Consider the following 14,405-nt stretch of genomic DNA (forward strand, 5'->3'; position numbering starts at 1 on the left):
TTTTCTTTCCCATTCTCACTTAAATTTTAGTGTAGTGGTGAAGCGAGAAACACACAACAGCACAATGCGTCAATGACTTTCTTCTGATCGGAATGGCCGTGCAACTTGCCACGTTCCGTATCGAAAATAAACAAGTCCTCCTTTATTGGTTCATTCACATGCATCACACTAATCTTAAAGGCTTCTAAGATTCCTATGCTTTGATTTGTTATAAGACTTTCTCCTGAAAACGTCCTTTGTTTTTAGTCCTAACAATCAGTGACATCAAACATCAAGTATGACAGAGGAAATTCGTTACCGAGATGCTTAGCATCGTTGGTTTAAATTCGCCTGTTTCAAACGCTTTGGTGATTCGCAAGAGTTATCTCCCTGTAAACGCAAACCTTACCTTAATTGCCTATGAATTCCTTTGATCAACATTAGCCGGGTGATATTTATTTATCATAAAAAGCTAAATAATATGTTAAATGATCAACATTTTCATATTGTTAAACAGTTTAAAATTTGTTGATATATTTGTTGGTGTTCGACAGGGATGCAACCTCGAATTAACCATGAGTACTAAAATTTACATTTAGAAAGCCAGTGCATGAAATAAAATGAAATAAAGATGTAACATTTATATCAGTGATATCGGAAAGAATGCCTTTTGTAGACTCTTTGAACCAAATTCCAATTACCCTCGGCTGAATTGTCCCCGGAAAACATATCTGTTTTTGCGTCAGACAAAACGCATGTTCTTTCAAAACCTTAAGATAAGACAGGTCCTGTAGGTGTTGATAAGAAAAAAGATATCTCCTTGCTCAAAGGCCCTGAGTGCCGAGTAAAATTTGTAGCTCTCCACTGGCAAGTGGACTCGTCTCCATATGAGTGAAAAATTATCGAGAGGGACGTTCAACAACATGCAATCAATCAATAATATATAGTGTAGAGTACTTCTTGCTAATGTTTTCTAAAACATATCATTAAAATATATATCATTTCAGAAATTATCACAGTACTTATGTACTAATGTTAAACAAATTTCATTCAGAGCAAAACATATTCAGACTAATAAAATTAACTATTCACAAATGTATGTCCGTCAAGCTATTATCAGAGAAATATATATTAAACATACCTTCGCATTTTTCTCCATCGAAATTTCCTTTGCAGTCATTTATACAACCCCCATTTCTTATATCACAAACGTCATCTGCACAATTGGTACTGCACGTCATATTACAATAAATACCCCATGTTCCATTTTTACAGCCAAAGTCACAACTTCCTGTGGTTCTATTACATATGCCGCCATTGCAATGTTCTAGACAGGTATGATTACAGTTATCCCCCCAAAGATATGTATTGCACTCATCACAGTATCCGGTCGTCCCACATTCTCCATTACATTTGATGCTGCAACCTATAACATATCAATTTCTTTATAGATAATGCAATGCATACTCATTTGTACGTTTGATTTTTGCTTCATGCATATGTAAGTTGAAGAAAACCCCTTAACAATTCATACTTACCGAATATCTCGATTTCACAGATTTCTAGAATTGGTCCTGTTGATTTCGTTTCATTACCAAAATAATCATTCTGTAGAGTGACATATCTCGCAACAAATGGATAAGTTACATTAATTATGCTTGGAGGTATACTGGGGAGCGTTGTATTGTCCTTGTAACATCTGATCCTCTCAGTTTCTGACGATCCTTTTATAGAAGAATTGGATACATCAAGATAAAAATATCGAAATCGATATGGCCTCCAATTACCTATTCCTAATATTAAAGAAAAGGTATGTTTTATGTTAGAGATGTGGACACCCGTATTTTCAGCCGCAGGTAAAGAAAGAACAAAAATAAATAAATAAAAGGGTAAAATACGACCATTAGCATTTTGAATGTAAAATTACGATAGATGCATTTCCTTAAAAAATAATGTTTTCATCTTCAAAATGTTGTTTAATTGTTTACATAATTAAACCAAATTGGAAATATTTTTAAACATGTACAAACACGAGAATCTTCACAAGTGAAAGCTTGGAATGAGAAGTAAACCAACATACAATGAATCGATCAGCTATATATCGATCAAAGTTTTACCGAAGAATTTTAATTTGAATTCAAAATTGCTCGAATTTATGTTCTCCAGTTTATAATACCATACACATTTTTGAAACTCAAAACTGATAAATATCTAGTACGAGGGTCGTTAAAAAAATACTCGACAATTTTTTTTTCTCCTTACATAATTTTTACAAGGTTTTTAAAGATCAACACATTTTCATATGTAAAAAAAATTACCGTGTCAATACATGAAGTTTCATTCTATTTGATTAAATGGTGTTAGTGTTTGCAAAAGTGAAAAGCAACATGTTTTATTACCGCGGAGCACGGTTAATAACATTGTAACGTCAAAAAGGAATGTCAAGAAAGTTTTCAAAATCAATCTTCTCTTCTTTTCACTTGATACATGGTTTGTAGCGCCTTCCTCATTTATAAAAACGTAACAATAATATTGAAACGTAGTTTTCAAAAAAAATGTTCAAGTAGCTTAAGTCAGATTTTCAATGTTTTGAATTCTTCACAGCATATCTCTTCTTCCAGTAGTTCCGCAACAGTGACGCGCACATCACGTTTTATTACAAAACTTAACTATTTTGACAAGATTTTAAAATATAATCCGCTTTTTTCAGCGACAGTTCATCGTCCGATTCAAAATCTCTACCACTGAAACTTTGTTTATCAACATATATACAATGCACGCCTTTTTAGCAAGAATATATTGCCTGGTTCCTCCAGCATTTTAAGAGTTAAATTTAGAGGTTTTCCGAACGCAAAACAAATTATTTTGCTACTCACTGCTCCATGACTTCCTTGAGCATCATTGTTTTTTTTTCTCCTTTTAATCAAGTCTATCCATCTTTAGAAACTGACATATTTTAAATGCATTTAACTACCCTTTGGATTCGGGTAATATAGAACATTGGTAAATATAAAATTTGAGTTTTATTTAATTCATGCGCAAATCACATGTATTTAAAGTATTGCTATAAACCTTATAAAGTTTATAATTAGTAAATAACTCAATTTTGATCCTGCTCGTTGATTCCATTTTTCTATAAATATCTGATAATTTTTATAAATATCGAGAAATATTCCAATATTTTAAACTCAAAATTATTTGAATCTATTTTAAAATTTGTGTCCCAGATTTGGTTACAATATGACGTTGAATAAAAAAGTTATGACAAAAGTCTACGAATTTTTGGTATGACCCCTGTACATATGTATATTTTTGTTTTCGAAATACATAATGATATGAATCTTAAAAATAATAAGTTTTGATTTTAAAATTTCTTAAGTTTCATAATTAACCATAGAATTCAATAGATTAAGTTTAATCTACAATAAGAATCATATAGCTTGAATAAATTTAAGTATTCCCGAAAAAATACATTTCACGTTTACTCCATGTTCAAGGACGCTCTAAACACTGCACACTAAAGAGCTCTATTTATTGGGTAGTTTTATGCAGTTAGAGTGATCTGCCATTAGATGTAAAATTAAATAAAATTTTATTTACTGTTAATTACATAATTTATAATAGATTACAATATTTTTTGCATAATATAAGACCAAGAGTAAGAATTTCATTTAATTATTTTCATTAATTTTCCATATGTAAGTAAACAAGAGTGATTTCTGCTAACAAGTAATTTATTGTCTTTGAACATTTTTCCTGCGCAAATAAAGCACGTACATTGTACCCTATGTTTTTAAATGAATGAAAAAGTCTCAATATGCATATCTTTGTAGATATTTTTCTTTGAGTCCAAAAAAAAACAGTTTTCTATCAGTGTTTACAGCTTCCTTAAACAAGCGAGCGCTGTAATGAATTTATTTCCTTCCACCATCTGTTAAAAGGATTCATCGTCAGCATTTTTTATTGATGAGCATGCCTAGATACGTGTAGGTCAACCATAGCTATTAATTCAAAGAATTATGAAATGCTCGTTAAATCGAAACTCCAAATAAACCCACTCTTACTGTTTGAGAGTACCTAAATTGAATCTCGGAAAATAAGTATCCCATGCCTAATAATTTTAGCCCGAAAAAAACTCATGATACCTTTAGTTATATAAACCCGGAAACTTGTAGTTTAATGATACCATACACTTCAAATGGCACTGAAGAACGAAAATATGACTTAAAAAATAGAACTCAGTGTAAAGATAACTCACTCCTCAGTTATCTTTGAAATTTCATTTTATTTTCGGCCAGGAAAAGGATACTTTAGATAGGGTCAAATTGTTTCAACGCACAAGCAGGGGCTACCTTTCTGCACAAAGTTTGAATGACATGCACGTAATCAAACAATCGTACAAATCCACATAACAAATCTTGTGTACATTGTACTTCCTTATAATGAATGCAGTTGCGGTACATATGTAAGTATTTAGTCCTTGCTTCCTCTAACAGATCTTTTAAATCACGTTTCCAGTATTTGATGTCACATGCAACATTTTTTATTACATAGAAAACATCAAAATCTAAGTATCATCATGGTGTAATTGTTTATGTGCAACTTTATTTAATCTTGCACAGCAGACCACAAGACTGTAGAAGTAGTAGTAGTTATGATTATGGTGGTAGTAGTAGTAGTACTAGTAGTTGTAGTCGTAGTTGTAACAGTTGTAGTACTGGTAGATTACTGCTTGCAAAAGCAAACGTTGTCGTCTTTAATTCTGTTGATTTTATATAATATTACCTTCATCTCTGTAAACTATCCTTATTGTTTGAAGACTAAAAGGTTCTCCTAAATCAACTTGAAACCAAGCCTCCGATTTGTTAACAGCTGTGTGGGCACAAGAATTTTCCTTTCGTGTTGTGTTCCCATCTATTCCATATTTAGCATATCTATTGGTATAGTCTGAACTCTGTGACACGAATGTCGTATTTCTTCGACTTAAGTTTTCTATCAAGAAATTATATATTATTTGAAATCGTGTACTTAGTCAACTCTCTCTCTCTCTCTCTCTCTCTTACAAAACTCTTTGCCATAGGCGAGAAAATATCAACGCCATATTTTATAATTCATGCAGGGATGGTAAATGATCGAACAATGAATATTGATCTAAAAGAGAAAGAGTCTCTAGATTTTATCCTGGTATGCATATTTGAAAAACATAAATCATTCAACTAACAGATCGTATTGCATTTTGAATAAAAACGATGTATGAATATATAAGTTGTGTTTGCCATTGAAATTTAGTATAAAGTTTTGATTTTGTTTCTACAAAAAGACCATTTTCATATAAAGTAGCATATTACGAATAATTTATAAAACAAAATAAATTAATAAAATTATTTTACACAAAAATTTTAGATATAGCAAACGTTTTGTGAACATTTTCTTTTATACGTACTCCAGTTATATCCATAAAACAAATGTGATACATTAGTATATTAGCCTATATTTAATATATATTCATTTATCTCATTTATATTCATATCCCTTTACATGCATATGTAGGTTTTTACTATAAAATGAGTTTTTGGGAGAATGAAATATTTCCTACAAAATCTAAGATTTGCTGTCGAACAAAATCATTTCCTTTTCGTAAATACTTAAAATACTTACCATACCCGCTGACTATGCTTACGGTGTATAACAAATGCACCAAAGACTTCAGAAACATTTTCAAAAAAAGAATGGAATATGAATAGGAATAGTTTAGTTAATCCAATTTCTTTCCAATATAAATTGTACGCGCAACAAAATGAATTTTATAAATATTCAGAAAACACTATATTTTTTTCATCCTCAAATATAAATAAAAAGGGAAGCAAAAAAAAAACCCCAATAAATTGAAATAAAATGCAGGTTACTCTGCTTCCTGTGCATGCATATATTTTGAAAAAAAGTAGAATAAGTAAAATTAATAGGACTCCCTCTCACTATCTCACTATCTTATTTGCTCGCCTTTAAAAATATACGAGGGTTGTCCCAAAATTTCGTAGACTGAGCTCATATCTTTTAAAGAAATTAATGTATCTTTATAAAATTTTCAGGGTGGATAAAGCGTGTTCTTGGCAGATAAATTACGAAGTTTTATCATGTTTACTTGAAAACTTTTCGAGTAATAACATTTAAAGTGATGTCATTCTTTAACACCCGGAGCAATCTGCAACGTCAAAAAATACAAATGTCAACAGTTCAAATTTTTAGAGAAAATATTTCAATTACCAAAATCAAATTCTTAAATTAAACGAAACGGTTATAGTTATAAATGTGAAATATCTTAATTACTATGATATGATCAAACATTAAAATATGTAAACAAAGTATATGCATGTACAGGTATGAAATAACATTAATTTGAAAACGCCACATTTCTACGGGCTTTTCGTCTGTTTTCTCTAAGGGCGTTGCACGATGCAACTCTGGCCCATTTCTTAGCCCCGTCTTTTATTTTAGCTTCTGTTATTCACATATACATAGAGAAACCGTTTTGTTCATTTTAGATACTCAGGATGAGAAAAAGTTTCCTAGTCTACCAAACCGTTATGACTGGTACCTTTTTGTAAGAGTATGTTCAGGATCAAAACACTTGATCATAGTCCAGTGCGCCGCCTGTGCCAACGCAGCCGCCATTTTTCAGAAAGTCGGATTTCAACCTCATGTATATAAAACGTTATAAAAATCATATTTATCAAAGCTTAAACACCAAAATTATGGGAAATGTAGTTAATAGAACAGTATTAAGAATTTTCATTTCCATTAAAAAAATACAGTGTAGTAATTACTTTTCCGTAGGATTTTAAATATAATATACCAAATTGTAATTGCAACTCTTGGGTATTGCGCCGCCCACCTACACCAGACAATGAAATGTGTCTTTTAAATTGGAATAATTTGAGTAGGTACTCCATATTTGTCCATAAATTTATTAGATAGTGTTGGTTTTATCTATATACGAAGTTTCATTAATGTATGACATAGGGTTCCTACAAAACAACGCTTGTCTACGGAATTTTGGGACAACCCTCGTATATATAAAGGTTTCGCGATCGTAAACTTTGTTTTGGAGTTTTCTCATATCCATCTGATTATGCATAAACAAATAGACTGCTTATTTAAAAAAAAAAAATAAGAATGAAGAATAAAAATGAAGAAAAAATATATTTATTGACTTACATTATTTCATACAGTTAATCTTTTGTATATATCGTTAAGATTTTGGGACCTCTGAATTATTATTTGATTTTTCTTTACTTCGAACATGTAATAAGAGAGAGAGAGAGAGATTATTACTTGATCTGTTTTACATTTTTTTTTCATTTAAGAATACGAACATAACCATCATTTAAATTAATGATAAGTAATAAATAAAGAGAATTGTAACTTTCATAGCATAACAACAAATACATCTGAGTAAAACTCCATTCCAACACATCCATATCGAAAAGGGAATTTAAAACCTACGGAAAATATTGTGTCTATAATGAGCACAAGAATACCGTTTTTTACCAGAATTTCTGAAACTTGCTTTCAGTGTACACCCTGAGTTTTTGAATTTACTCAAACTAAAAAATAGGACAATATTCCACAGGTTGTATATCACTTATTTCATACATTTACTTTATTTTATGAAATGAAAAAGCTATCCTAAAAAGCCTCTTCAATAAAAAAAAAAGACCCACTGTGGATAACACAAAACGAACCAAAAAAGTCAACAAATTTTGTTTCCAAGCTCGTCAAGCCTCTTTTGTAAAAAAAGATGGACGAATATCACGCAGGGGTAATAAGGAAGCATACAAAATATTCTACCGTGACTTAATCAGTGCTACATTATGACTTCATAGTAGGCGAGATAACGTCAATTTTAGAACACAAGATTTCGTTTTATTGGTGTTTGATTGATTGATTTATATTGTTTAACGTCCCTCTCGAGAATTTTTAACTCATACGGAGACGCCACTACTTGCCGGTGGAAAGCTGCAAATTTTGTCCTATATTCGGCACTGAGAGCCATTAAGCAGGGAGGGTTCTTTTTCGTGCCAGCACCTACTGCGAAACAAGACTCTGTTTATACGGTCTCATCCGAAGGACCGGTCTCCACGTTCCACAGTGGGATTCGAATCCGCGATGTAAGGATTCACTCCTTACTTCGCGACTCTAAAGCAGACGCTCTAACCACTGCTCCACGCGGGCGACTATTGGCATTTAGAGATGTAATTTAACTCTAGAAAATGAATTGAAGCGTGAACATTAACAAAAATAAAATGTTTTTATTTTGTTATACCATGTCTGTCATTTTGAATAAAATCTACCAATGATGACATCATATGTTTACATCAAGTAACTTGGGAATTGATCATGTCGTGTAAAGAGAATTTGGCCAAGACGGCATGTACAAAGATAGGTAAAATGGAGCGTAAAGGCAAATATCGTGAATATTATGTGAAATTCATATGGAGTTCGGTTTATTAAACAGGTATTCTAATTTATGTTCATCGATTTTATAGCTATATTTGTATCCCGGTCGGCCTTTCCTCTGTCATTCGTGACAAAAATAATGAAACAGAAGAATAATAAGCTGGATATTTCAAAACATAAGATTAATACAGATGGAAAGTCTGCCATCTGACATTTGGAAAGTGCTGCTAGAATCCCGAGGTAAGCAAAGCTTTACGAAAAATCTCGGTTCCTATGTATAAAATTCAAAACATAGGTCAAGGTTTCGGGCAAATTTAGGAAAGAATTATTTTACTGAAAGGTCAATGTGATTCTAGCTGCACTTTTAAGACAAAATGGGTGTTTTCAACTATATAATTTACTCAAAGGAATTATTAAACTCCGGGGGTATTGTTGTAATGTTAGCTTTTTATTGAGGAAAATTTTGCTTTGAATAGAAGTCACGTGAAGTCATGGCGCTAGTGCACGTCTTTGCGTTAGACACTCTTTTATCTGTATGCAATAGTTAATAACAGTTTATATTTATCAGCGGTTTGGTAATTTATCAAGCTTAAAATTTTCATTTAAAAGTCTAAATTTCCTGAGAAATGACTTATATGCCTCTTCAACATACCCACGTATGTGTACGTACTGAACAAGGAAGAAAAATATATTCGAATTTTTTTTCAACATTTTCTTTCCGTTCCTTCATTGTTTCTGTGCCTTACAATACTTGAATATAAAAGATTTTTTATCATCAGATTTAGTACAGAAACTGCATTAGTTGTACAAAGTCTAAATTGTAATATTGTGTAAAAAATACAAATCAACGAATTGTTTCCAACAATTATTACACATGAGGTTTATAAATAATATGTTATTCGTTAATAAAAGTGAGTGTATAAAGAATGTAGAGTAAACAAATGAATAAAAATCCTAATAAATAACAATTACATACCATAGCAAAAAGTACATTTAGTTACTAGAATCCAACAAATCCACCAGAGTAGATCCATTTTGAAAGAGGAAATAAAACAATAACTCGAGAAAATATTGTACTTAAGGGTTTTTAAAATGTTGAATGTCTATTAACCTCATTAAAACGCATTGCAATGTTTAATTTCCTTTTTAATATAAGGAAGAACACAGTAGATCTTCAGAAGATGACATAAAAAAGCACCAGTCCACTGCAATAAAATTAATCTCATATTACTCATATCAGCAGTTTAAAAAGTCTTATTTTTCAAGTGTTGCTTTAGATTGGTCAGACGCATTGAATTTATCATAACTCCGAAAGAAAATTCAATGCAATCTATTTTATCAAGAGTTAATTGATTGTTTGAGTGTTTGTATATTGTTTAACGTCTCTCTCGAGAATTGTTCACTCATATGGAGACGCCAAAACCTGCCGATGGAAAAAATCAAATATTGTCCAATACTTGGAAATCACGATCATGGTCATTGAGCAGGGAGGGATCTTTTTCATGTTAATATCTACTGCTACATACGGTCATATCCGAAGGACTGGTTTCTACGTGCCGCAGTGGGACTCAATCCGCGACGTAAGGATATACACCTTTTTTCACGTTCAAACCACTGCACCACGCAGGCATAAATGATGGTATAATGTTGAATTTTGAAGGTTTCACGTGATAACTTTTTCCAACCCCATAACGTTAAAATTTTACAAAATACAAATGAAATTTATAAAGTGATAAAAAAAATTTTGAAAAATTTGCGGTTCTCCGGGTCTCAAATCCTGCAATCATCTGTAGGTGTTTATCCGATGTCTACGCAAAATTTTGATACTGCTCACTTCTCCACCTATTTGTAAACCGTCCCTTATTAAACGATTGCAATCCGTCTTTATAAGATCAGAATTTGATTGCTAAACTTTGAATGTTCAAATTTTGAATTTTGAAGGTTTGATGTGATAACTTCTGTCAACCTCAGAACGTTAAAATTTTACAAAATACAAATGAAGTTTATAAAGTGATAAACAAACAATTATGAAAAAGAACTTTATTCGGTAGTTACCGATATTTGCCCCCCAAACCAAACTTTAATGGAGAAATATCTAATTATGTTCTTACATAGGGGGGTATATGCTGACTTCAACGCACTGAATATTTTCATAAGTAATGACGTCATATGTATGAAATGACGTCACAAACATGACGTAAATTTAATTTTTTTTTTAATGAATTCTACAGAAAAATGTACATATTTCGTCGATATTTTGAGTAAAAGTCACCGAGCGCATGTGTGTTCAGACTCAATATTTTGATATGATGTGTAGAATGATAGTATCAATGAACTGAACAAACTTGCGCTCTATAACTTTTAAAGCTAAAACTGTTGAACTTTTGTCCATTTTGTCCTCTTTCTGAAAAAGGATATAAAATCGGACTAGTTTGTGACGTCATAAAAACAAAAATCGTGAATAAACAACTTTGAAACAATAATATATTCTGTTAATTTATATTTCTTATACAATTTATTGAATTCAGTACATTTCAGGAAGTTTTCAAAATTTGACTTTTGTGGGGGGAAAATACATGCAATATACCGCATATAGTTCTTTGCTGTACTCCGGGTCTCCATTTCAAGACTTTCCTCTGCTTATCAGGACATGCCCAGGACATGAGTTTTTACTTTTGTCAATAGTAGAATTTTATGAAGAGACTTATTTTTACATTCGACAGCTGACTTTTATATTCTTGTAAGTGTAGTTGGTTTCTGTTTAAATTGTCAACGTCGAATAATGTGTTCATATATTCTTTTGTAGTTTTAATGAATCGTGATTCAGTTGCTTATTTGATCGCGAAAACACCACGAAAGTTTAGTGCTCAGTGTAAACTTTGCAACACAGTAAAATATGAAAACGATGGACAACATTGAAACTTGTTATCAAAATATACCCAGTATACAGCCATTTATATATCTGATATTGTATAGGCGTTACAAACTGTTAACTGACAGTGGTAATATAGATTAAATATTTAAATATTTAATTCCCAATTACAATGTATAACATTTAAAATTTGTATACGATGAACGTCTAGACATAAATTCTAGTATTAATGAGATTATCTTAGACAATGGAGATCATTGATTAAAGGAATAACTGTCTTATTTTTCGATATCATGATGTGATCAGTCGATTGGCTTGCGTGATAATTTGCATAAACTCCGAAGGCGTTTATGCATAAAATTTTCACACAAGCCAACCGATTGATTATCGTCATGAAATTGAAAAATCTGACAGTTATTCCTTTTATTTACATGCTTTGATTCCGCCAATCCACGTAATCTAAGCCCTGCTTCCAACTAGCTGTTTGTACTGCCTTGCACGTGGATTTTTTCGGAACTGCGCCAATACATTGATGGGGAAATAATTAAAGTACATTTACAATTTGTAATTTTATCCCGGATAAAGACATGGGAAATGTAAATATATTTTCAAGGATTTCCTCCGTGATTAGAAGGTCGTGAATTATAAAACTGACTACTGACTTAATTCAATACAACCTAATTAACAACTGATTCTTCAGGGCTTGCCACTGTCAACTGAATGTATGGTTTTAGGATGAGATGTTGAAGGCATTGGTTCTGTTTCAGAACTTAAAAAAGAAAAGATCACTCACTCCCAAATGGCCTTGAGTGCCGAGTGAAGGCCAAAATTGAAGCCCATAGCCCATAAACTGCTGAAAAATATATGTGTGAGATAAGATATCGAATTCAACGTAAAACCACATACAACCAATCAATCAATCCACTTCACTAGAACAACGACAGTTTACACCTTGAATTCAGAATTCACTGTACATCTATGTCCAAAGGTACATATAGAATGAGGGCCCCAGGAAATAAAAATAATGAAAGCAAAATGATTTATTGATGAAAGAAATTAAAGCATAAATGGTAATAAAACAAAACATGAACAAACATAATTTAAAGCTCACATTAACCAAAATATATAACTAGTTATACAATGCATAAAAACGAATTTTCTCTGATTTTCAAAACCATAATTGTCGAGTTAATTCCAAAAGTATCACAACATAGGGTATTCAGAAATTTTAAAAAATAAAAAAAATATAAAAAAAAATATAGTGAATAAAAACAGAAAATAGAACAGACAATATGGATACGCAAAAACAAAAAAAAAATCAGCGATGATTGATATTTGTTCCGTAAAATTTGATCAATATATTGTACAAAATGCGACAGTCACTATGCAATTCTCACTCATATATTTATAACCTTGATATCCCTAATGTTAGATTAGTATTTAAATTCCAAATGTGATAACACACCATTTAATTTTTAAGACTTGTGCCATATAATGAAAAAAAAACATACAAGTAGCAACAGATATTGTCATTCAACAAACAATAAAACTTTTCTCTCTTGCTTCTCAATTTCAGTTTTTACGCTTATTAGATGAACAATTAATTAGACCACAGATTCATATGTACGATTTACATGTATCTAATGTTGACACTACCCCAGTAATAATGTATCCCTGTCTCTTTAAAAATAAATATTTCAAAATTATTCGACCATTTTCTCCAGTAAAATTATTTTCAATAAATCAGTTACTGCCTTAATTAAAACGTATGTAAATATCTTTTTTGTGAAATTGTAAACATACTCTCAATTGTAAAATGTAAAGTAACATACATCACGAATTGATACGTAAACATTAATATCGTATAAGAATTGAAATAAAAAGCATTTAAATGTCTCTTTAATTAATTTTTGGTCTTTTTTCGATAATCCTTTTGCTGTTTTCATCAACGACAATCCAACTTTGGCAATAGTTTTTTTTGTTACAGACCAGCACGTTAAATATGAAAACAAACTAACTATAAATGTGATATTAAATTAGAAGCTGTTCTTTGCGTTGCAGAGAAATATGCTCAACTTTGGCAGATTTTCCATTAAATGTTAACTTATTTTACATAAGTTGATAAAGCTTTATAATGGTAGCATCAATATTTTTTTCTTATTGATAATAGTTAACACTGCTTATATTTTAAGGTGTGATATCCCTATGATAAGAGAGATAACTTTCAGAAGACAATTTTGATAAGATAGGCAACTCTCTAAAGACATTTTCCCCGAACTTCAATGATGAGGCATGTCGGATTTTTACAGATTTCATTTCCAAGGAACACTTTAAAGTCCCACTCAGTCGAAACTGATCTCGTATTGTACAGATGTTGATTTCTAGTTTCTATATCGATATTTTTATGAATCATTTATAATAGTTTACTTTAAACAGCTATCCCTACTTCCTTTAAACAATGAAAATTGAGATATCTCTATCTCTTAATGTATAATTCATTTAATTGTCAAAGAAAGTTCAGATGCAAAATTCTTTATAAGGGCTTTATGATGAATTTAATCTCGTGACCAACCCGTATTTTTATCCCGATAGATGTTAAAAAATGATACCTTATAACTTATATTTACATTTTGACTTGCGCATTGACTCTTTATGATGTCAGTGACAAATTATGTCGAACAATTATCCATACACACATCTATGACCTCTTGACCCCGTACCGGTATATATACGGTTATAGATACGCATTGCTTTCAGTAATCTTATATAAATGAAAACATTTGCAAATGTAAAATAATATAAACATGTAATTAACATTTTGTTTCATAAAAAAATATTTTCAAGGGCGATAATGGAAAGATGACTCTTGTTGATGGATGCGTATCATTTTACAAGCGCAAAAACATTTGATATTCTGATTTAAAAAGCAACGCTTTAGTATGTTTTCCAATGAGAATTAGATAGGTTTAAAAGTAATTATTATTTTCATATATATTTCATATTTCTAATTTTCTTATGAGATAAAAAATTATTGATCTTTCTATTTACCATATCAAATTTTCTTCACATCATGAATTGACATATTCAACGCTTCAAG

The 14,405-nt window shown here is 31.1% G+C and overlaps 1 protein-coding gene across 1 annotated transcript; it reads right to left on the reverse strand.

The window, feature by feature from the left end:
* Positions 1-1,306: 1,306 nt before the first annotated feature.
* LOC134275277 (uncharacterized) lies at positions 1,307-5,725 on the reverse strand. The gene is made up of 4 exons (XM_062757551.1): positions 5,638-5,725; positions 4,765-4,971; positions 1,627-1,772; positions 1,307-1,405 (listed from the first exon to the last, which is right to left on the reverse strand). The coding sequence occupies exons 1-4, from the start codon at positions 5,693-5,695 to the stop codon at positions 1,307-1,309; spliced, it is 510 nt and encodes a 169-aa protein (XP_062613535.1). The 5' UTR covers positions 5,696-5,725.
* Positions 5,726-14,405: the final 8,680 nt, after the last annotated feature.

This window comes from Saccostrea cucullata, unplaced genomic scaffold, assembly GCF_032062105.1.
Source record: "Saccostrea cucullata isolate Sc308-1 unplaced genomic scaffold, CSIRO_AGI_Scuc_v1 ctg754, whole genome shotgun sequence".
Taxonomy (NCBI): Eukaryota; Metazoa; Mollusca; class Bivalvia; order Ostreida; family Ostreidae; genus Saccostrea; species Saccostrea cuccullata.